At 41.0% G+C, this 25872-nt stretch overlaps 1 protein-coding gene across 3 annotated transcripts in view; it reads left to right on the top strand.

Moving 5' to 3' along the window:
* The window catches only part of RASSF3 (Ras association domain family member 3), a 167089-nt gene that overhangs the window by 136391 nt on the left and 4826 nt on the right, over window positions 1–25872 (top strand). For all 3 annotated transcript variants that reach the window (XM_073327884.2, XM_073327885.2, XM_073327886.2), the window contains 3 exons: window positions 19042–19149; window positions 23118–23385; window positions 25637–25752. In XM_073327884.2, the coding sequence (XP_073183985.2) occupies window positions 19042–19149; window positions 23118–23385; window positions 25637–25752 (492 nt within the window). The remainder of the gene's footprint in view (window positions 1–19041; window positions 19150–23117; window positions 23386–25636; window positions 25753–25872) is intronic.

Genomic DNA, 25872 nt, shown 5'->3' with positions numbered 1-25872 from the left:
TGAAAAGGTGAGTTACACTGCTACTTATTGTGGTTTGGATAATCTTGTTCAGTAACATTCCCTTAAGCAGACAAATGTAAGCTCTTAAGCACAGTCTTAAATTGCAAAACAAAACAAGTTTCAGAGTAGCAGCCGTGTTAGTCTGTATCCGCAGAAAGAACAGGAAGACTTGTGGCACCTTAGAGACTAACCAGTTTATTTGAGCATAAGCTTTCGTGAGCTACAGCCCACTTCATCGGATGCATAGAATGGAACATATAGTAAGGAGAGAGAGAGAGAGAGAGAGAGAGATGGAAGTTACCATACAAACTGTGAGAGGCTAATTAGTTAAGATGAACTACTATCAGCAGGAGAAAAGAACTTTTGTAGTGATAAAACAAAACAAGTTCTCGAGACTTTATGGGTTAGAGATAATGCAACTAAGTTGTGTGATTGATTTTAAAATAGCTCGTTAAATTTAGAGGGGCCAGTGGATTTTCAAAATATTCCCTGTAATCTTCAGGAGTAGTTTGCAAGGATGTTTCCAATTCCTGAAGGAATAGGAGCCCTGTATATGAATAACTACTGGCTAAAAGAAGCGCATTTGATAACCAGAGCAGATGGGCTAATTCCATGACACCACAAATGCCTAAAACGCCTCTGCCTTTGTGGAACAAGTAATCCCATACTCACAAGATGACTACTGTTACAGTTGCTCTGTGAAACTTTGCACTGTTGCTGAATCAGCTCTTTCTCCATTTTTACCATCACAGTAGTTAGCAAACTCGGTGACAGTTATCCTAGGAAACCTGAACGAATTAAAATTGTAGTATGATTCTTTGGACAGTGGTGCACCTATCTATTTGTACAAAGATGAAGTTTTAGAGAAGATATTTCAAGCAGACTTCTAAAATGAAATCAGATGCAGATGGTTTGAATGGACAGGACTGGGAAAGAAGAACAAATAGTGATTACTAATCATCCCCAAGTTCCCGCATTAGAAAAGTGACAGTATTATTATCCAGTTGTGACTATGATTAGTTCATTATCTTAACAAGATTGCATCTGTGATGGGAAAAATAGCTGATGCACTTCATATCTAATAGAACTGGTAGGCAAATAGTATGAAGCTACTTAAGAAAAAATTAGTCTTACTTTACCTTCTCAGTATGTTGCCATTAACCTCAAGACGTGGCCCTTTTTGACTAATGTATTCTGATTGGATACGATTAATCTTGCTGCAGTTTGGTAGTACTGTGATATTTTCCAGACCTGCTGATGCTGTAGTATGTATGCTTGGCTAGAAAAGTACTGTTTGGTTGCCTTTAGACTTGTTAATTATACTGCGAATGTAAAATATAATTAGTGATTTGTTAGTAAATCACTTTATAGCTTGAGCGTGAGAGATGTATATAATATTTTACTGAAGCAAAAGCTGGCATAGTTTGCATCTTAAAAATATATTACCTACAGCACTATCTCTTTTTTTAAAATGACTTACTCTGTGTAATTAGCTTGGTTAGACTAGCCTTGTTCTTCTGAAAATAATTAGATACCACAGCCAGCTGCAGCTGGCTTGTTCCCAGCTTCACATCATAACATACATTTGATTTGAGAACATGTAACTAGTGAGGAACTCCTTTAAATCCTCCTATATCTGCACATCTGTGGTATTTGTACATTCTCTTGGCTAAAAGCTATACCCTTTTTCTGTACCTGACTGTGGGCCAGATTCTGCCTCCTTACTCACATTGAGTAGTCCCTTTATCGCAGGGATCGCCAACCTTTGGCATACTACCCGCCAGGGTAAGCCCCCTAGCGGGCCAGGCCAGTTTGTTTACCTGCTGCGTCCGCAGGTTTGGCCAATAGCAGCTCCCATGGGCTGCAGTTTGCAGCTCCAGGCTAATGGGGGCCGCAGGAAGCGGCGGCCAGCATATCCCTCGGCCCACGCCGCTTCCCGCAGCCCCCATTGTCCTGGAATGGTGAACCGTGGCCAGTGGGACCTGCGATTGGCCGAACCTGCGGATGCCTCAGGTAAACAAACCAGCCCGGCCCGCCGGGGAGCTTACCCTGGCGGGCTGTGTGCCAAAGGTTGCCGATCCCTGCTTTACCACATGAATAGTTCTGTTGATTTCAAGGGGACTAACTAAACATAAGTGAAGGCCCGATTTCTGCCACCTTCTAAGACAGGGGATCTCAAACTGGGGGTCATGACCCTTTGGAGGGTCGCAAGGTTATTACGTGGGGGTTGCAAGCTGTCAGCTTCCACCCTAAACCCTGCTTTGTCTCCAGCATTTATAATAGTGTTATAAATTAAAAACACATTTTTTATATTGGGGGGGGGGCTCGCACTCATAGGTTTGCTGTGTGAAAGGGGTCACCAATACAAAAGTTTGAGAACCACTGTTCTAAGAGCAGCTATTTGTTTTAAACCAAAACTTGCCTTCCTTATTGTGAACAGACCTGAGATTTTTATCTTTATAATTGTAATGTAATTACATGCTGAGTAATGAAACAGAAACTATAGTAAACATGGTATGTATGCTAGACCATGCATGCTCCACCCTGGATCGGCAAATCCTCACCCAGGGTAGGAAAGAGTCCACCAGAATGTGCTACTGCACTAATTGGCAGCACTTCTTAGAACAGGCCCATCACCACAACTCTGTGGACACAGTGAGCATCTCACTTGTCCTGGACTATCTCCTCACTCTCAATACATCGGACTTAGCTCTCAAGTCTATTTGGGTACTCTTGGCAGCACTTAGTGCCTTCCTCCCACCAGTGGAGGGCACCTGTCTTTACGCACCCCATGACTGCGCTTCATGAAAGGCCTGCTCAACACTTTTTTCCACCAGTTGTGAAGCCAACATCTCCATGGGACCTTAACTTCATTGTCTCTGCCCTCACGAGACCACCCTTCGAACTCATGACAACATGCTCCATAGAATAACAGAACTGAAAGGGATCTCAAGAGGTCATCTAGTCCAGTCCCATGCACCCAAGGCAGGACTAAGTATTATCTAGACCCACCTCCCTCTGGAAGGGACATTCCTGGTTGCCATCACCTTGGCCAGATGAGTCAGTGAGCTCGCTGCCATGATGACAGATCCTCCCTTCATGGTATTTCACAAGGAGAAGGTCTCCTTAAGACTACATCCCAAATTCATTCCTAAGGCGGTGTCCGAATTCCAACTCAATCAATCCATCCACTTACTTTGTTCCATCTGAAGCCACATGCCTCCCCTACTGACAGAGCCCTGTACTCTCTCAACATTCACTGTGCCCTGGTGTTCTACTTGTACAGGACTAGACCCTTTAGGAGTTCGCTGAGACTCTTCATCACCATTGCAGAGAGATTAAAGGGACTAGCCATCTGTTCCCAAAGATCTCTAAATGGGTCTCAGGGTGCATGCTGGCATAAACGCTCCAATCTACTCCCTCCCAGGGCTATGACAGCACTTTTTACAGAAGTGCAAGCTGCCTCCTCAGCCTCTCTAGCTGATGTCCCATGGCAGGACATCTGCAAGGCTGTGATGTGGCATTCTATCCACGCGTTTATGGTGCACTACACCATAACACACACAGCAGCAGTGGACACGGATGTGGGCCACGCTGTATTAGACGGCTATGTCATTAGCATCCTCCCACCCACCTCTTCACTGGTTATGACTTGTAAGTCACCCACCTGTGGGGAATACACATAGGGACCATCACTTGAAGAAGAGGAGGATACTCACCTGTAACTTGAGGTTCTTGGAGATGTATGGTCTTTCTCAGTGTTCTACTACCCACCCTCCTTCCCTGCTGCTTCAGACTCTATTCTACAGTGGTAAGAGGGGAAACTGGAGTGGTGTCAACCCAGACTGCCCTTTATACCATCGGCCAGGAGAACGAGGAGATGCACTACACATGTGCAGGTCAAGAGATACTGACTGGAAACACCTCTGGACTCAGGTACAAGGTGTGCATGCGCACCCACATGTGGAATACAGAGAGGGACCACACATCTCGAAGAACCTCCAGTTACAGGTGAGTAACTTCCTCCTCTTCCACCAAGAACATTACATGTAAATAAATTCTAGCCCTGTAGATAGACCAGTCACAATGTTTTGTGTACAAAACCAAACACACAACTTGAATTACGGGAGTTCAGTGGTTTAGAAATCTGAACTCTTCCATCTTCTCTCTAACTCTTTAATGTGGCTCCATTTTTCTTTTTTTCTGTAAATCATGATGGTAGTTGTGGGTTGTGTGGGGTTGGTTTTTTTTAATTTTTTTATTTTATTTTTACTCAGGACTTTATATAGCATTGGGGGGATTTTTTTTCAGGAAGTTACCCTGTTTTTAAATAAGTAAACAAAGTTTTTCAATTAGGTGTTAAACTTAGGGTGCATGTGTGCACCTATGCAGTTTTATTGTGTCTGTAAAATGATTGCTCTTGTATTAAAATTAGGTAGCTATTTGTATCAAGCACATTCCTTTTCTCTCTAAGTATGTTGGCTAAATATCAAAATGCTTCTTTTGTGAAATGGCTTCACACGGGCATAGATCTTAGGATATCTGACAAAATAGCAGAAAGTAAAGTGTCAGACAATATTTGTGAGGCTTTTAAAGTAATTGACTATGTTTCTGCTTTTTTGTTAATTTGCAGCCTTTAAGCTTTTTAAAGGTGCTATTACTGTTGGGTAATTCCCATGCTAGTCACAGTCCAAGCCTACACAGCCTTTAGTATTATAACTTCTGCGATTGCCTATCAAAAGTCTAGGCTAGAATCTGACTCTAGATTGGACTACCTTACCTCTTTAATATTGGTCGGTCTAGTTCTAGTCACTTTCAAAATGTGAGAAAGTTTGCATTTTGCATAGACTCGCTTCTCTTCACATACAAACTGTAGGAACCATTATGGGTTTCTCATGTCTTGATGGGCTTCATAATTGAATTACCTTAAACATAAGTTGGGTTTAAGGAAAGGTGGAGTAGCAGCTACACTTCCTTGTGACTTTAGTTTCCTGTGCATACAAATGGGGAAATTGCTGTTTGGAATGAAGAGAGAATAACTTTTTGAACTTTGTTATAAAATCAACACATTCTTCCATGTGCCAGTTTAAGAACAAAGCAACTAATCTTTTGTTTCCTGGTGGCCTTTCTCCAGCCCAGCAGAATAAATTGCTTTTGGACTCTAGCCATTGAATCAGGTTGTGAGTAAGCTACTCTTTTCATCCTCTGTAATTTTAGCAGCAGTCTTTTGGCCTTCCTTCATTAAAGAGAAAAATGCAGTACTTGGGGGAAAAAGTCGGCAATGTTTAGGTGCCATGAAATATTAAACTGAATTTTCTTCTGCTCATCTCGGGCTATCTAGGTGAAGGTAATGATCCTATGGACGTCTTGTCAATTTTCCAGTGTTGATGATTGCACAAATATCAATCTTCTTAATAAAACAGGTTCTGATGTCTAAGACTGTTCATGAGAGAGTGAGTGAAGAATTTATATTGCTTTCACACAGTCAGCACACTGCTAACATTGAGCTAATGGTGGTGTAAAGTGCTTTGAATTACCTAACATAAAAACAAATAGAAAAGGAGGACTTGTGGCACCTTAGAGACTAACCAATTTATTTGAGCATGAGCTTTTGTGAGCTACAGCTCACTTCATCGGATGCATTCAGTGGAGGGAGCTGTAGCTCATGAAAGCTTATGCTCAAATAAATTGGTTAGTCTTTCTTTTTGCGAATACAGACTAACACGGCTGCTACTCTGAAACCATAAAAACAAATGTAACTCCTAGACACAGTCTCAACTGCAAAGGCTTCTCTTTTGTTTCTGCTGCATCAAGCTTGGGTGCTTGTTTTGAAGAGAGTGGCCATTGCGGGGTCCAAAGATTTTAAATATTTCTGTAGTAGTTCAGTAGATCAGTTATTTTACAGGGCCTATTGAGACAATTAACATTGCTGTAAAAGTACTTTGTGAAGACTGTTTTCTGAAAGACAGTTATTCTAATGAAAAATAGCTGCAAAAGAGAAAAAACTTCAGAAAGGAAGGGAGCTTGAAGTTCAGATTAGTTCTTAACTTTACTGCCTTAAAAAGACATCTCAGAAGGTATGTAAGTTGGCTGTAAACTTATACCAGACTGAAGCTAGACATGCCTGTCTGCTGTGGTCAGATTAAAAATATGAAGGAAAAGTTTTGTGTTTTGGGGGGACAGAGACATGTATACTTTTTTAAGGAGGTCATCATTGTAAAAATTGTTTAATGCTTTAGGAGTGATCATTTTATAATGTAAACTGCTTGTCCTTTATTTAAAAAAAGGGCAAAATAAAGCTGAGACTTTATTTTTGAAAATAGATAGCTGGCTGCACTTGTTCAAAAAGAATGGGGGCTTTTTTCTTTTAGTTATGACTGTGACGGGTTTGGGCCCTTTCGGGTGTCACCTGATGTGCTGGGGTGCCACGAAGTCATCCTATTCTGTCAGCCTGGATCCCCTTTACGTGGCCTTGCTGGGTTAGGCTCACAAGCCTCTTCTAGCCAAGCACGGCCACACCCAGCTGCAGAGAGAGACAGAGATCCACTCTAGAAAGATTGAGCCTTAGGGGCTCACCCCAATACTCTGGTGCCCACTCCCTTTAAGGGGTACAAACCCAAAGGTTTTATGAAATCCGACCCCCCTCCCTCAATGTGGAGGGAGATATGCACAACTTCTTGCCCCCTTCTCCCCCCCCCCCGTTAGAAATTACATAAACTGGGTTATATTATAAACAAGCAATAAGTTTATTAACTACAAAAGGTGAATTTTAAATGAATATAAGAGGTAACAGACAGAACAAAGCAGATTACTGACCAAATAAAGCTAAATACACAAGCTAAGATCAATATACTTAAGGAACAGGTTACAAAATGTAATTTCTTACCCTAAATGTTATTTTAGGCAGGTTGCAAAGTTTCTGTGGTTCAGAGTTCCAGTTATATCTCTTTTCAGACTGGATCCTTGTCTTAGTCTGGACTCCCTACCTCCCCCACACTGCCTTCCCTGCAGGTGGCTTTAGCAGTCTTTTCTCTTGGGCACCCTGGCCATGGAGAGGAGTCCCGTTTGCCTTCCCCCCCATCCTTAAATAGGATTTACATAAGGCGGGAATCCTTTGTTTCTCAAACTTGACTCCCCTTCCAGTGGAAAGTTACAAGAAGTTTCAGGTAATGTTTAGTATCCGGTAACAAGACCACCTGACTCTGTAGTGTCACAGCGTCCATGAGTCAGCGGCAGTATGGAGCACCCGCAGGAAGGCCAAGCCTTTTCACGGTCCATTGTCCTCACTGATGGGTCATCAGCTCTGTCGGGCTTTTCCGTTGTTGTACCTGAAGTGTTAGCAGGGGTGTCACTCCAAAGTAGCATAGTTGAAATACAGATACATAGTCAATATTCTTAATTTGAGATACAGAAATGATACAGGCATACAAATTGGATAATCACATTCAGTGAATTATAATCTTTCCAATGATATCTTACAAGATGTATCTTGCATAAAGTATATGTTATGTCATATTCATATCATAAGCATATTTTCATAAAAATATGGAGTGAAACGTCACAATGACTTCATAAAAATGTTCAGCACATGAATGTGGTCTACATGAGTTGCACACACACATTGACCAAAAGAGATCCCATAATTTCTCAGAAGCATTCAGAGAGCTAACACTTCCCCCCTGAGGAATTTACCTAGCGGACTGTAATTGCTTCAGAGGACTCTGTCTTTTAAATGCTACTGTTTTATATTAAAGCTATGGCCTGCTTGCACTGGGGAAACTACCTACTGAGTCTAATACCATTTCATGGGAGTTGTAGTGTTAGACAAGGCTCCAGAGACCAGAAACATTTTCACTGTGTGATTTTAAATTTGCTTTAAAACAAGTCTAATCAAAACAGTAACTTTAAAAAAAAACATTTTGTCTGGCAGAACCTGGTCTACCTTCTAACTCTCCCCGGTTCTAATACCAAATCTGGTGTTAGAGCCAAGGTGTAGGGAATTCTTTTTTAACCTGGTCCTTGTAGACATAGTCTGTATCTAGGTGGAATAAAGAATTAATGAGTTAATCTTTCAACTACTCCAACCCAGGTTCAGATTCTGGGTTTGATTACAGGTGAAATGGAATTTGATTTCATCCTAATTCTCTGTTGGTGCAAATTGTAAAACTCCAGCTCAGCCAGTGGCTCCTTACCCCCTAGGGAATTCTAGACTATGAATGTTGGGATGGATTTTTAGTTTTCCTTCTGAATCCGCTGTGCTTATGGGTATTAACCGAGCCCCTGACATTATTTAGTGCTGTTAATAACTGAATAGTTCAATTTTGTCAGTGCTTAACCGTCTTTCAAGATCCACTGATTAGCTTTACACTGTATCTCAGGGTATGTCTACACTGCACAGTTGTCGCCAAAACTTGTGTCTTTTGTGGGTACTTAAAAAAGTAGTGTAGTGTAGTATAGACAAGCCCCCATATAAGCTTGTTTGTTAAGTACTGTTACACCATATAACCTTATCAGTTAAAATCCAGACCTATTGAGTAGGGTGAGGAGAGGGTGCTAATCCATTTCACTACATTAAGCCACTTGTATTTGGATAGCCAAATGTCTAACTTACACTTTTCCTGTGCAGGGTATTTGACAGTGGCTGATTATTTTCTGTTCTTGCAGGTTTATAAATCTAGTTTGATTAAAATCTGTGCAAGACCTAAACAGCTGTGAAATGTTAATTCAAAAACCATACAATGTATTACTTTAAAAATGTGTCAGAATGGCCTGTAACCTGCTATGCCTTTTGATAGAAAATCTAGGGCCACGGCTTCAAATGCTATTCTTCATACAGTTTAGTTTTGGACTCTAAACAAATAACTGCTGTTTAACAATTGGCATGCAACCCAGTTTTAAAGTACAGCCATATAGGGTATGACAGAATTTGTGCTAAGGGGTTTTCAGAGTGAGGTCATGATAAACTTAAATGAAACTTGAGCTGCTGCTGTACTGTCACTAGCAAATACAATTAATCTTTCTAACAAATACACTCATACGGTGAAATGAATACTGTATTTATATTGCCTCTGGTTTGTGGAGAGGAATATTTAAAGGAGTAAACTGTAAGGATTTTTTGGCTTGTTCTGTGCTTCTTAAAATATACAACTAATTTAAACATTTTAGGAATTTGTTCTGCTAGCAGGTTGTCACAGTTCAGGTTATGTCTTAGTTTTCCCTATGACAGGGCTTTGACAATACGCCGGTAAACACACAAACTGGTGGTTTTTCTCTTTTTAAATAATGTAAAGTGACAAATACTCTCTAGAATGTCTGTACATTTTTTAAAGCATTTCTGAAAGAATAAAAAAAAGTTACACCTCTGCTTAGCAATATAATCCCACAAAATCCTGAATTTGAGTATTTAATGATGTGAGTCTCTTACCTTTTTTCAGAACCCTTTTATAGTGGCCAAACAGCACAAACACCTGAAGTGTTGCAGTGTTAACAGGCTGTGGTGTAGAATGCTTTTGAAATCATATGGTCTTCTAAAACTACTATTCAGCATAAGAGGAGGCATCTCTGCCCAGCAAAATGATGGGTTTACATAAACTGCTTTCTATTCCTAGGGCAATGGAATAGGAGGCAGACACCACAAGCAGCACTGACTGCAAAAAGAAAACTCAATCGGTAGAGTCAGTTACCTCCACCCCATCATCTTTCTCCTTCCCAAGAAATGTCTCCTTCCCAACTCCAGAAAGTGCCCTCTGTGGATCATAGATAGATCATGGGCTTGGGCATGAGTAGATCTTGGAACTGCTTTGCTCACAGTTCTTCGGCTAACACCTCTAGTCTCTTCTGTCTCCTCCCTGTCTCTGGTTTGGAGGTTGTATCTGTCAATTAACAGATAGATACAGCCGGTCTCTCCACCTGATGATCCACAGATGGGTTGCCAAATGAAGTCTGAGGGCATTTTCTGAGGACAGTGTGGCATTTCTTGGGTAGGGGAAAGGTGGTGTTGAGTTCCTTTGTTTCCCAGGAACATCAGTATATGGAGGAAACAACATATTTACTTTAAAAGTAATTCAAGTCAGTGATTTTTAAATTTTATACATCTCTCTGGTGGTGGTAGAATGTGCATTCATTTTATTTAAGCTGGCCGTTCATTTTATTGAGGTCCGTGCATAAGAAATCAGGATATGTTTCTACCCCTCGTTCCTCTTCCCCTTCCCCAGAAAAAAAGCCCCCAACAAACACTGACTTTTCCATGTTCATCCTGGTACTAATAAAAAGAAAAGGAGTACTTTTGGCACCTTAAAGACTAACCAATTTATTTGAACATAAGCTTTCGTGAGCTACAGCTCACTTCATCGGATGCATACTGTGGAAAGTACAGAAGATCTTTTTATCCACACAAACCATGAAAAAATAGGTGTTTACCACTACAAAAGGTTTTCTTCCCCCCCCCCCCCACTCTCCTGCTGGTAATAGCTTATCTAAAGTGATCACTCCCCTTGGGAAAGAAAACCTTTTGTAGTGGTAAATACCCATTTTTTCATGGTTTGTGTGTATAGAAAGATCTTCTGTACTTTCCACAGTATGCATCCGATGAAGTGAGCTGTAGCTCACGAAAGCTTATGCTCAAATAAATTGGTTAGTCTCTAAGGTGACACAAGTACTCCTTTTCTTTTTGCGAATACAGACTAACACGGCTGTTACTCTGAAACCTGGTACTAATGAAGTCCCTTTTCTAATGGAGACGTGCTGTAGTCAGTAGGTATTAAGTTTGTTTATTTTTCATTGTATTCTTCACAGGTATACATGTCTTGGTCTCTGGTGTGGAAGAGTGGATGGATTTTATACTCATAGGTTAAACTTTAACCCCTCTATCTTGAACCACGTGTTCAAGGTCACATGTTATAGCGTAATCCAAGATCATGGAGTCTTCATGATATGACAGGATCAAGTGTTGCTTTGTGTTTGGGGTGAGCGTGGGTCTGAGGACAGGAGGGGGTAGAGTGCTGGCATTGTTTAAAAGTTGGCTTTAGCTCCCAAGGCTATTTGGTTCTTTGAATTTCTTAAGAAAATACTTTATTCCCTTTTTGGCTCAAGTACAGTTTCCCTCCATTATGTCTCCCTTCTTCTATCAAGCCTTTGTGATGTGTTCTGTTTAGTGGAGCTTGCTTTTCCTATATTAGAGCTCTCACTTAAGGTCACTGCTTCACTGGAAAAGTTGGTTTCCCTTGTGGATGCAAGTAGAAAAGTAGAATTCTGTTTGGAATGTGATCTAGAACTCATTAGATCAAGTCCTGGATTGTTGGGTTTTTTTTCAATTTAGCGTGAGGGTGTCTAGCTGTTTGGGTATAGCAACAAGATGCTCACCTAAGACCAAAGCTTGGACTTCATGTGACACAGATGGGGAGGGGGTTGGAATCACATTTTGTTCTGCAGCTCACTTGAACAGTTACTTGCATGATGTTAATACTATTCATGTGCACTTGTATCATGTTAGCATCTAGAGGCTGAATCCCCACTCTGGCACTTTGAGTGCAGAAGGTGGGGGCCTGCAAAGATTTTCAAAATTAATACTTGCCACTTCAGGCTTGTATTGCACTCCCAAGGTTACAGTTTTTCTCTGACCTTGGCATGGTAAACGCTGCCACCACCCAAATGCCAAAGACCCCCTTGAACTCAGGAAGGAACACTTGGGAATTCCTCCCTGTGGGGTACCCTTGAGCCCTTTCACCCTCCTCCATGGAAGAGCTAAGAAAGAAAACAAAGGAAATTAGCAGTTGCCACCAACTAATTTAAACAACATATGCACAAACCTCTTAAGACACCAAAAATCCAATTCTGTTCTTAAAAAAGTACCTTTTATTAAAAACAAGAAGGAAGAAAATTCATCTGGAACTGAGGCTTTTTCTAGGTTTTTAAAGGAGCAATTCCAAAAATTAAGCACCCAAAATAGCTTTTTGGGGGGGTTCAGCTTAAAGGTTACAATCAAACAAAAGCATCTGGGGTTAGCACAGAGGAGATCCGCAAGCCAAAATAAAGAAATAAACCTGATCGCGTCTGTCTAAACATTCCCTGTCCCAGTGATTCCTTCTAGGTATGAAAGATAATTTTTCATAACTGGTTCAAACCTTGCACAGCATTCCTGTTTATAGCATCGCTGCTTCGTTTCCCTGCAGCCCAGAGAGAACAACAGAGAGACAAAGGGAAAGCTTTTTTCCCATTTTAAAAAGTTTTAGCCTTCCCATTGGCTCTTTTGGTCAGGTGCTCTTTTGGTCAGGTTTTTCTTTACCTTGGGACTTTTTAACCCTTCGCAGGTAAAGCAAGCAGCCACCAAGAGGTACTTTACAGCTAACTGGCTGGCTGGGTGTCCATAAAAGAGGGGAAAAGGAAGTGTTATTTTCCCCGTTTTGTAGATAGGGAACTGAAGCATGGAGAGGTGGTGACTTGTGAAAGGTCATGCAGGAAGTCTGTGGGAGAGCTGGGAACTGAACCTAGTTCTCCGGTATCTTAATCACAGCCCAGCTGTTCTCCCTGATGGAAACAAATGCACACTCGTCCCCCATCTCCTGCCTGCTACTATTGCTTAGAAACTTGTGTTTGAGACTCAAAGGAGTTCTTATACTTAGTTTGAAGGTTTGTTGCCAAATTTAATGGAAGTTCTGGGCACCAGAGATGTGTGCTTATTTCATAGACTACTGAAAATATTTCTTGAATTTCATAGCAAATTAACAGCTTGCCCTGGGCTGAGAGGCTGGTGGTGTGTATCTGAAGAAATTATACATAGGCTCCCTAGAATTGCACTGGATATTGTTTTTATCACCATTCATAATTGCCCTCAAGACGAGAAAACAACAAATGTGAGGCACAGGAATGGAAACAGGCCCAGAACACTGAGCAGCAAAACACATTTTCTCAGTTGACCTGGGAGCAGCAGATGATGATGACATGGCCTGCAGCTGTTAATGAGAACTTCATTCCCATGTTCTGGCATGCAGTTGGTGATAGTATGATGCCACACCTCATATAGTTCCTGTGTTTTGGTCAAAATACAATTATACAAAAATACTGTAAAACTAACCCGCTCACCTGTCTAGCATTGGGTGAAGAAGAGCTTATGGCCTCTGCTAGGATGGCTTGACGTGGTTGTGTTTCACTTCTGCGCTCATGACACATACTGTGAGTGGGACAGACCATTGGACGCAATCACTGGGACTAACTACTGAAGCAACTATTTGCAAAATCTGTATTAACTGATGAAAATATGAAATTTATATAGATCTGTTCCCGTGATGTATGCTGTGTTAGATGCACAGTATGCATATATCAGTTGTACCTGTGTAATACATGAAATGTATTGTGAGGTATGCGTCTGATACTATTTGTACACTTGTAATGCACCTGCTCCAAGGAGCTGTGCCAGAACTTACAGAACAGGTGCTCAGGTCACAGACAAAGCAACAGTTGGGAGTAGTACTCTTATCTATTTGGGGATTAACTGAACCAGTTTACGCAAACCGGTCTGTCCTCTCACTGGCCAGTGAGAACTGTTGCAGGAACAAATGGAGTGAGACTTGCTTAGCTGCAACACATAATCTGCAATAGTTTTTTCCCTCCTGTTAGTGTAGCTAAAGCAATAGAGGAGGAATGAGTTCCTTGCCAGCACTCCCAGTCTCAGAAAGAATGTTTTTCATAGTATCAGCCACATAGTCATTGCAGAGAAGAGTTTACTGGCCTCTTGATCATGTCCCCCATAATCCATGTGAACAGCATGGTACTTAGTTGCTTCCATTGTTAATTTTCTGTACATGCTATGTTGGATGCATACAAGGTTTCCAAACTGTAATGGATATTTATTTCCTTATATGTCAGTGGAGTTGTACTGATGTAACTGAAAACGGACTTACATTGAATCAAAGTATAATAGGCAGAGGACCCTTTCTGTAAGGTAAAGCAGGATTCTCAGCCTGTGGGTTGTGACCCAAAATTGCATCGAAAGGTTACGGGGCTGGCTGGACTCAGCTCCTTGCTCTGGGCTTCATGACCTGGTGCATGGGGTCACAGCACTGCTCCAGGTTTGGCCTCACTGCTGCTCTGTCCTGATGATGGGGGGGCATCTGGGCCAAATTTCAGTGACCAGTATTGCGATCCCAGAGGTTGCAGTGCCCAGATCAGGGAGCCAAGCCCAGCTAGCCCGTGGGACAGCAGCCAGGAGGGGGTGTCATGTTCTCTAGTAAGTACTGGCCCCTGATGTATCCCCCGCTTTGCAGCTGAGCAGCGCCTGTGGGGGAGCATCGGCTCTGGGGCAATCTCAGGAAGTCTCTGGATTGTGACAGGCCATCAGGGTTTACAGATGGATCCGCTGAGAACCCCTGAGGTAAAGAATACAGAAGGCAAGGAGAGGATTGTGGGAAGCTGAAGAAAATGTTTAGCAGCTCTCACCAAATACTTCTTTTCCTTGATCTTAGCCTGGGCACACTGGCCAAAAGAAGATTACTTCTGCTACTGTAGCTTTGTCTAGCCAAACTTTGGATCAGAGAACATGATAAAGATTAATTATGTACTGCAGGTGATTTGGCTCTGTGGGTATTGGGAAGAAATGACATGGTATCTTACCAGCAGATTTTGGATGTTGGATGTTTGAATTAAATATAACTAAAGATCAAAATCCACGGGTGCGACAGATATCCAGGAGTAGATAGATGTGTTAACACTTAGCTGGAGATTCCTAATCAGAATGACTGACTCCTTGATCACAGTAGACTTGATTGCACTAGCATTCCTTACAACTTTCATGTGGTATTTCTTCATTTGTTGCCTCTCAGTTGCAGTTGTGCAGGATTTTCCCCCTCTCTTGTATAACCTTTGCTGATTAGACAATTTGTGGTGTTAGATTGCTTGTGAAGGAATTTTTTTGTTGGTTTGAAGTGCATCCCTCACTGCACAAACAGTTGCAGTGTTTGAGCTCTGGTTATGTAATTTGTTATCATTTGAATCTAATGCTTTTTATGCTTCAAGTTCCCAGACCTGGGTTTCCTGGGATAATGGACTTGAAGTGGAGACATAACTTTTTTTGGCTGAAAACAAAAGATTTTCCACAGTTTCATCAGTTTCGTTGCTGTTAACTGACCTGAAACTAACATAGGCTGCAGAACACTGATTGAAGTAAATTGGGAGTCTTTCCATTGAATTTAAGGAGAGTTGGATCATGCTCATAGAGACCTCAAAGTTCAGATCCTTATTGCTTTGCTGTTTTTTCCCCGACACCACTTTTTTTGTATATAATTTGCAGTTTGGGGTTAATCTGCATACTGTTTATATGCTCCATTAACAGTTCAGATGCACATGGTGGCAAACTCAATGATTACTTTATATTTCTAACTGTTATGTAATGATGCATCTTATGCCTTTCCATAAGGCCCTGCGTACTCTCCAGCAAGCTGGACTAAAATCTGCGCAAGGCTCCCTGGTTTTCTTTGGTACTTTGGTGAAAGAAACTGGAATTTCTGAGGCATGTTCAAAATAGAGGGTCTTATTGAATTAAATATATGAGTGAGTAATTTCACCACTACAATATTCATTGCTATTTTCATATGAAAGTCTTGTTCTTCTCTAAATAAAACACACAATCTAAAATGGCTTAATGGGCTTTCCTATTCATTGTCTCATTGATTTCCATACCAAATTTGCTCAGATTGCAGGTAGACAATTTTTTTTCAGCTGTCAGCCCTGTAGACTTACCCTTTGTTGTTAAAGGCAGGTTGGGTTCTTTTCATTATCTCCACTAATAGCCGTTCTGCAGGCCAAATTATGCCCTCCATGATCTGTGTAGCCCTGTCATGGAAACAGGAAGCTGGTTTTGGAACCAGATAAATGGGTTGAGGCTTTTGACACTGGGAAAAGGCAGATTAATCTTTTCTTTCCCTCCTGTTCCCTGTTGTTTTCTCCTCCGGACAGTAGTTGTGGATGGTGATACAAGCTTCCCCACCACAGCAATCCTTGACACTGGTCAGCTCCCTCCTTCCCCATCCATGACTGCATGCAACAAAAATGGGCAAATACATTAGCTAGAACAGGGGTGGGCAAACTTTTTGGCCCGAGGGCCACATCTGGGTATGGAAATTGTATGGCGGGCCATGAATGCACACAAAATTGGGGGTTGGGGTGTGGGAGTGGGTGAGGGCTCCGGTTGGGGGTGTAGGCTCTGGAATGGGGCCAGAAATGAGGAGTTCAGGGTGTGGGAGGAGACTCCGAGCTGGGGCAGGAGGTTGGGGTGGGAGGGGGAGGGCTCCAGCTGTGGGCGTGGGCTCTGGGGTGGGACTGAGGGGTTGGGGGTGCAGGAGGGTGCTCCGGGCTGGGACTGAGGAGTTTGGAGGGCGGGAGAGGGATTGGGGTGGGGCAGCGGGGGGGGGGTCAGAGGTGCAGGTTCTGGGGGGCGCTTACCTCAAGCAATTCCTAGAAGAAGCAGCATGTCCTCTCTCCAGCTCCTAAACGGAGGCGCAGCCAGGCGGCTCTGCGCACTGCTCCATCCACAGGTGCCACCTCTGCAACTCCCATTGGCTGTGGGGTTCCCGGCCAATGGTTGTTGCGGGGGTGGCACTTGGGGCAGGGTTAGCGTCCAGAGCCCCCTGACTGCCCCTATGTGTAGAAGTTGGAGAGGGGACATGCCGCTGCATCCGGGAGCCATGCAGAGCAGGGCAAGCCCCAGACTCAGCTCCCTGGCTGGAGCGGGGCAAGCCCCAGACCCTGCTCCCCAGGGGGAGCTCAATGGCAGGATTAAAATGTCTGGAGGGCCGGATGCAGGCCCCGGGCCATAGTTTGCCCACCCCTGAGTAGAAGTATCTGCTAAACAATCAGCAGTAAAATAATTATACATTTTGATTTTCAAATGGCATTATTAGGGTTCAGAATTTCCACTATCGAGATGAATGGGGCGGTTCAGATCTCTCAAAGCTAATGTTTCAGGCTGTCTGCCCCTCAGGAATATGGATCGGAATCAGTGCCCATTTGGAAGAACATGTTCACAACTATAAAGGCTAAAAACTTTTAAAATTGAAGTTTAGATTCTTGAGCACAATTCTGTGGCAGGTGCTTGCTCCATAAATTCTGTGGCCAAATAATTACAGAATACACTGTTCCCTACTTATAACATGTCTTTTGTAATGGGATTAAAATTGAGGGTGCAGTAGTTGCCTCAAAATATTTTTTTTACATTTAAAACAAAAAACATAATGTTTGGAATGCTGGTGTTTTCAGATTCTTATTATTTGCTACACATGTGATATCGCTACAATCTTTTATATTTAATCATTTCTAAACATTAAAATTCTTCCAACAAATTTGTTCTTATTTTAAAGAAAAAATTACTTATTTTTTAGTTTTAGCACAAAGGGAACCCTTCGCAAAACTAGAGAAGCCCCTAAAGGAGTAAGGGAATAAAAAGCATTATATTAAAGTGCTAAGTATTACTGTACTTACTGCTCTCTGGGAACAGGTTACAGGAGGGGAAAAAATGATGATCAAGATTCTTAATTTCTCTAGTGAGAGGGGGGAGTCTTGATTCTGAAAACTTCCCAGGTGGTTTGGTCCTGCTTGTAGTGGAGTTGATCACTATGCCAGAATATTGTAACTTCAGGATAAAAATGCTGTAATTAAGGAACTAATGGCATTCTTCTCATAAAAGCTGTAATGTTCATATCTAAGGTAGGTGGTATCCTTATTTTACAAAGGGGGAAACTAAGGCAGAAAGTGTCTTATCCAAGACCCCAAAGGAAGTTAGTGTTTGAGCCAGGATCAGAGTTTGGGAGTTCCTTGTTTCCAATCCTTTGCTCAGACCACATCTCTTTTTTAGCTGTAGGGAGGATGGCGGAGGCATGTCTCTTTATTCATGTATATAGTAAAAAAATCAAAGAATCTAAAACTCTCAGCTTTGTATAAGCTTTCTGGCAGGCAAAAATGTATAGCTCTGCATCACACAATGTTGTCACAGGGTTCAGTTCTGGCAAACTGAAATGCCTGCCAGCTGTGCTGGGAAGTCTCAAAGAGATTATGTTCTAGGAGTGGCTTTTGAGGTCAGGAAAATCCTTTTCTTAGGCCAAACTCCTCCAGGGTCCATTTGGATGGGTAGTCTAAAATACTGACCCTGGACCATTGTGCACATGGTGCATGAGTATTCCTGTGTTCAGAGGTACCCAGAAGTTTCCAAGTCAATGTACTCCTCTCCTAAGAGAGGTCTAAAATCTTTAAAGTTGAGAGCTGAATCAGTTTCATACTATATATGGTGTTTGTGCAAGTGATAGAAATCTGAGTGTATTTATAACACTGGTTTGCCGCAGTAATGTGGACTGGGAACAAATGCTTTTTTGGATAATAGCCAGTGCTTAAGATTGATTTTACATGCCCCTGTAAAATCAGTATATAGCTTGTAAAAGACAACAGTTGAAAAAGTGATAGGGGCTTCTTAAAAAAACAAAAACAAAAAACCACTTGAATTTGGAGAAACAGTATATGCCTAGAGGCATATTTGTGATGTGTCATATAAGCAGGATGATAGACTATTATAAGTTGATAAATGCTTTCACCTTTGGAATGCTGAGATGCCCATATTCCAATACTTATAAATTCTTGATTTTACTTATTTATCAGGTACTGGATTTCTTATATATTTTTCTGCTTTGTGCAGAGAGTTTCTTTTAATTACATATGCCTTAAATGTAATACTGTACAAATGTTGTGATTGGAAAATATTACTAGCATTGAAATGAAAAAATCTAAGCATGAAATGAGTTGAGCTGTTTTGCATACTGCTCATAAATATTTGAACAAAAATAGTTGGCAAAAAATGACACACGTGTTTTTGGGTGTGTCAGTTTAACTGTTTATGATCCGCACAGCAGCTTTTTTGACATACCTCATTGCTAGAACTTTGTATTACTACATGGATAACTGCTGTATATGGAGCCTGTATAAGGTAATGATTGATTGCACTGTTTGCTCAGAGCCTAGAACGTAAATTAACTTGTTGTTTTTTCTGCATTTGTTTTGTTCTAGGATGTTCAGAAAGAGAGAGAGACCCACACGTATCTCAGTAAAGAAGAAATTAAAGAGAAGATTCAAAACTATAATTCATCTGTTACTGACAAATTAAAGATGACTTTGGTAAGAGTCACATAGAACTCCTGTAGTTTATAATTGAATAGCTGAGTGTAACTCATATAGTGCATTATTTGTCACTTTGTCTTTAGCATTTTTCGTGTGAAACTATGGCATAATGACTTTGTAGTGTACTACAGGAGACCGGCCGTTTTTTAGCCCTGAAATGTATGTAAGCCACTTTCACCCCTCAGATGTTTGGGGTTAAAGGATAATAAGGGTAGAAACCACAAACTTGTACATGGTATTGTGAAAAGTTAACAGGTTTAAAATACTCTCAACTGTCAATAAATAAATGGATTCCTTCCGTCAGAAACCCTCAATTATACCAGTACAACCAGCACAGGGAGAATATGGCTGTTTATTTTTATCAGACTGTCTATAAGTATGTCTTCTATAAAACTACATTACCATGGCACCCAAATATGTTAAATCAAGCAAAAATAACTCTTTTAGTTATGACACTTTTTACATTAATTTCAGAAAGTTTGATTTCTGGGGATGGTTTTAAGAAGTAGGTTTTCAATGTGATAAGAATATAAATAAAAATTTTACATAATGAAGTTAAGATGCACACTGATCTTCTATAGTAGTTCTAGGATTGTCTATTAATAAAATCGACATTTACCTGGCTAAAATGTTATAACTCAATCTATATATAAACTGTCAGATCCTTTTATGTTCCATTAGATGTACTGTACATCCAAACTTAGAAGTTCTGTTACATTCCAAATTACTTTAGATATGCAAGCGTTATCTACTAAACTGATTTTTGTTATGTATTTTCATATGGTTTGGAATTAATACTTGTAAAATCATGTTGCCGAAAGTCCTGTAACACAGTAATATTTGACTAATCATTTGTTTTCAGAACTAATTATAGTAAGAAACTTTCCACGTTGGTTAGGTTAAAATAAGCATTTAGCCTGAGATATTCAAAGGACTAAGTCTGTTAGGCACCCAATTCCCACTGAATTGCAATAGAATTTGGGCACCTAACCCCCTTTGACAATCACAGCTTTAAGCATTGCACAGCTGTGTGTGACCTTGTGTTATGTATGTGTGCAAAATTATATTGTAGAGCGTGCTTTTAATATAAAGTGTATGCAAATGTATCTGACATATATAATATTACAAACAGAAACTCTGTTAAAACATTATTCAGGTTGCAAAGTCTAGCGCCCAGAAGCTAGGAAATGCCAGAATTTCAGCTCTCTTGTGCATATGCATTATGCAGTCTTGAATGAGCAGGTATTCAATATATTGTTGTCTCGTTTGGCCCCCCAAGCCTTATTTACTGCACAGTATATTCAGAGCAGGGTTTGAACAGAATTATTAATTTCCTCACAGGCTTTTCTGCGGCACTTATCAGTATAGTATTATGTTTCACTAATATTAATGAAGGTATTTTTCACAACTCCCCCATGAGGTGAGGGACTAGTATTACCCCATTTTATAGATGAGGAACTGAGGCACAGAGAGATCACAAGTACCTACTAATTTTGGGTGCCCCATTTGAGACACCTTGAACTCGACTTTTCAGAATACTTAGTATTATTTAGCACTTCACATATTCAAAGCACAGCTTCCACTGGCTTCCATTGCAACTGTGAGAGCTTAGCACTTCTGCAAATCTGACCCCAGGGTCTCAAGTCAGACCCCTAGAAAATGAAGAACACACAATTAGTGAAAAGTTTTTGGCTTACATGACATGGCTAGCATCCCATAGGAACTCTGCGGCAGAAGCAGGAATAGAATCCAATGCTCCAGGGCAGCATTCAACTACCTTAACCCTTGCTTCATTTACTACACACCTTCCAGCTTCTGCAACAAATGAGGTAGGAGACCTTTAGACAACAGCTTCCTTTACCACGCAACCCGGACTTATTCCCACAGCCAGTCCTTCAGGGGTCCTGTGGAAAAAACAGTATATGATTAGGTAATTAAAGACTGTAACATAATGCATATGCACAAGGGGGCTGATTTAAGGATGTACAGCAACTTCTGGCATTTCCTAATTTTTGAGTGCTTGACTTTGCTACCTTAATACAGTAACTCCTCACTTAACGTCCTCCTGCTTAATGTTGTTTCAAAGTTACGTCGCTACTCAATTAGGGAACGTGCCTGTTTAAAGTTGTGCAATGCTCCCTTATTATGTTGTTTGGCTGCCTGCTCTGTCCACTGCTTGTAGGATTCTGTGGAAGAGCACCGACTTTACAAGGGAGCATTGCACAAGTTCCTCTTCTCTGCCTCCTCCCGCTACCTCCCAGTGCTTCCACCACTGCCAAACAGCTGTTTGGCGGTGCTTACGACTTTCCAGGGTGGGGGCAGGAGTGGGGATGCGGCGTGCTCCGGAGAGGAGGTGGCATAGGAAGAGGTGGGCCTGGAGTGGAGCAGGGACGGGAAGAGGTGGGTCTTGAGCATCCCCCGGCAAAGTCAGCGCCTGTTCTTCTCCAGGGAAGCTGCTGCTGCAATGGTGCTTCCTAGCGTCCTTGCCTGCAGCGGGCTGTGCCTGTGTGAGGTAAGCCAGGGACACTTCCCAACCACAGTACAGTACTGTACAGTATATAAAGCCATTTGTCTGCCCCCAAAAAATTTCCTTGGAACCTAACTCCCCACACTTACATTAAATCTTATGCGGAAATTGGATTAGTTTAATGTTGTTTCACTGAAAGTTGCATTTTTCAGGAACATAACTACAACATTAAGTGTGTGTGTTCCTAGGTTTTTTTAAAAAAGCAAACAGAAAAAACAAATTCCACCATGTTGACATGGGTCATTAGCATGGTTGGAACGTTTAGATACACACACCCACGCACCCACCCCTGCTACTTGAGATAATGGAGTAACTGCTAGCAGTAGTAGGATGTCATCCTCTGAGGACCAGCATGCGGAGCAGGGGGGAAGGGAGAACAGATAGATGGATGTGCTTTCCCAGTGGGTTCGGCAAGTTATAAGCTACTGAAAACAGGGTCTTGTAATGGGAAATGTTGGGTAACCTTAATATTAGGTATTGCTACCAACTCTGCCTATTTTAAATTTTAAAAAGTGTGTGAATATGTTTGGGGGGGAGTTCATGACTATACTAGTTTGATAATCTCAAGATTTATTCTCTCTAGTTTAGATTTTGTTTCTTATGGAAGTATACCATAGAACAAGTCAAATAGGTGGAAGAGGGATAGGTAAAAAGGAGATGCTTTGGTTTTATTCTCCTTTCATACAAAGTCTTTCAGTGGCATTTTTTCTCAAAACTGTTAAGTTTTTTCCTTTGTGCTTTTTAAAAAAAAAGTTTATATTTAAAAGTTAATGAAACCATTGAACAAGTTTTTATTTTTAAAATTTTTTATAAATTTTCTAACATCTGAGTTATGAACTGTAAAGGTTAATTTGTGAAGTCACAGTTTGAATTACAAGATCTCACATGCTTCCTGACTAATATGAATAATAAATTTATAATATAAAATAACAAACCAGTATCTTGCAAACTTATCTCAATTTTTTCCCCAACTAACCACAGTGTGAGCTCAAAACATGGATTAATTGTTTTTATACAGTAGTGGGATCTCCACTTTGTAACCTGCTAAAGCAGAGCTCTGGCAGCTTGTTGGGAATACCAGTTCTCTCTTGGCAGTGTTTCCCCATTTCCACCATTAGTTGGTAGCCTGGTGATGCAGCTGCTTAATTTTTCTACCAAAACTGAAAATTTACCATTAGCTTTCATACGATTATTTGCTTGATGCCTATCTAGATCTCTTAGAATTCAACTGTAATTCCAAAAACTAAAGTGAATTTTGTGGCATGGAGGAATAAGGGAATGTGTCTGGCTCTTATAAAAATTATTTGCCTCATGTATTATGACAGCACATTTTAAAGAGTGCACTGCAATCTGTATTTTATTGCTATTGATGCTGTCATAATAAATAGGTCACTATTTATTAATTTTATAAAATGTTGTGCTTGTCTTCCTGCTGCAGAACTCAAATGGGACTTACACTGGCTTCATCAAAGTTCAGATGGAACTATGCAGACCTATTACTATACAGACTGCTGTGAATCCAGGAGAGCATGCTCACAATAACAACGAGACTTCATTTTACTTGCCCCCAGGCTATGTGAATAAGCTTCATATAAGCAGCATTAACACTGTTCGTGAAGTTATTGAGGCCTTGCTCAAAAAATTTGTAGTGTTTGACAACCCTGCCAAGTTTGCACTTTATAAACGCTGTCACAAGGAAGATCAAGGTATAATTTAGATTTGTTGTCTTTTGATGTTGGAATGGGGAAAGGGTTGGGAGGTGTGTACTATAGCTATGTCTGAGATAAGCAGGATGGGAGGGAGCAGATACGGCAGAGGTGATGGTAATGATCTCATTTTATAAATGCAGGTTACAGGTTCTTATTTTGTACTCTGTGAGAGATAGTGTGTGTGTGGGGGATGTCTTTTCTGGTTGTGGGAGCAGGAGTGCCTTGTGATCAGATTGGCTATTTTTCAGGTATTTGGAGAGTAAGATGAGAAAGCATTATTATCTGATGAGTGAGGCCCTGGAGTTTGTTCCTTTGTAGAGCCATCTTGGTTTAGGCAATGGATGGTAAGATGTTTTGGGAATAAGGACATAAGGGGATAAGAATATATAAAGGGAACGGTATTTGTTGTTTTATAATTATACTTATGGGGAATGAGGATTTGCTGGAATGGATGATAATATGGTGGGAGTGTAAGTCTCTTGGGTAGGTGATGTGTGGGAGTAGGACTTTGCAGTTTGTCTCATAGAAGGGAGTCGGGAACCACTCTGAGGTGGTTTCATTCCTATCTAGGAGGATCCAGAGAGTGATTTTGGGTGACCACTAATCTCCTCAAAGATGCTTTTCATTGCGAACGTGAGGTTGCTAAGGTGGGTAGTAGAGACATGAGTTAATGGTGGCTGCAATGTACGGGCAGTTGTAGATTTCCATCATGATGGATCCCGGTGGTGGAGTGGAATGGATTGACTCAATATCTTCTAGAAATTGGGACTTGGATGAGATGTACTTGGTAGCTGGCTGAGATTTATGACAAGACTGAGATAATGTTTAATGAATTGGAGGAAGCAAGCGGAAGAATTGGATAGTTATATGAACTTATTCTTTTAAAATACTGTTTTAGCTGAATAGCTAATGCTCCAAAAATGAATAGGCATCTATATACTGTCACCTACAGTCTACAATGTGGCTCAATGTCAAGATAGAAAATATTAATTTCTTATGTTTTTTGACTTATGCTTAGTGATATTGGAAAACAGGTAGCAGTAGAGTTTCAAAGGTAACATTCCCCTAGAATGTAACAGGTGTTTTTTTAATCTGTTAATGTGCTTGATGTGATTCTCTCCTGGGTTCAGAGTAACAGCCGTGTTAGTCTGTATTCGCAAAAAGAAAAGGAGTACTTGTGGCACCTTAGAGACTAACCAATTTATGAAGTGAGCTGTAGCTCACGAAAGCTTATGCTCAAATAAATTGGTTAGTCTCTAAGGTGCCACAAGTACTCCTTTTCTTTCTCCTGGGTTAGTTAATCTGTACGCAGAGGAATCTCTCCTTGCACTAAATGCTGTTAAAAGCTAAGAGTGCATGTACATCAGGAAGTGCCAAATAAAAATAAAAAATAGATACTCAAGGAGCATTTTCATTTTGTCAGCTTCTTGCTCTCACACTTGGAATCCAGCTGCTTGAACTGACAATGACAGCAGCCAGCTGAAATATGACACTTCTGGCCAGCAGGCATTCTATCTAAACAGGCAGTGTTGTCTTGTAGACAGTGTGCATGTCTCAAGGGGTGTGTGTGGAACCTTCACTGAAGCCTTTTCTTTAGAAGTTCTAATGGCAGTGGCTTGCCCCAGCAAGGACGGGACCTAAAATACAAAATGCCAGATGCTCCAATTCTACCGCTTGTAAATAGGGCCCCCATGTCATACAGACATGGAAGTGGAGGGAAGGCCTTTGCTTCCCTCCACAAGATTGAAGCCCTGTGTTTCTCCTCCTGTCACTGAATGGGTGGGGGTGGGAAATACCTGTAGCCACATTGTGCCCTTGGACACCATACATAGAATAGTGATGTGGAAGGAAGTCAGCAAATTACCAGCTAATTTCCCAGGTTTAAAACTTTTGTTTCAGTTCTTGTTATGTGCTATTATGCTGCTGTTTTTTTGCTGTTTTCTTGTTTCTTTTGACTATGCATTAAAATAAATATGAACGTTGGCTAAGAGCCAGCTCATTCAGTTTGGAGTCTCAGTTATTGCACTCTATTATGCACAACACATTCTGCTCAGCCTTCCCAGCAACGGCTGTTTGTACAAAAATATCCCCAGCAGCGCAAAGGTTTTGTAGCAACAAGTGTATGTTTTGGGGTAGAGATTGGATTGTTTGCTTTTTAAAGATTTTGCTCCCTAGCACGCTTTCTATTAATAGTTGAAATCTTTTATTTGTAAAAGTGAATAATAATTGTAACATTCTCCTTTTGCAGTTTATACATGCAAGCTCTCAGACAGAGAACATCCCCTCTATATGCGTTTGGTGGCAGGCCCCAGCACAGAAACACTCAGTTTTGTTCTGCGTGAACATGAAACTGGAGAGGTTATGGTAAGTTACATCAGTGTTTTTTTGGTTTAGCTTCACTGATATGTTAAATACACTCATTCTCTGTCTCCCAAGTGTCTTTGCATGATGATTCATTTGAGTGTCTATGTAACTATACACAAA

The sequence above is a fragment of the Lepidochelys kempii genome, chromosome 1 (genome assembly GCF_965140285.1).
Source record: "Lepidochelys kempii isolate rLepKem1 chromosome 1, rLepKem1.hap1, whole genome shotgun sequence".
NCBI classification, from domain to species: domain Eukaryota; kingdom Metazoa; phylum Chordata; order Testudines; family Cheloniidae; genus Lepidochelys; species Lepidochelys kempii.
The sequence above is the reverse complement of the archived record's forward strand: the minus strand, read 5'-3'. Positions and strand labels throughout refer to the sequence as shown.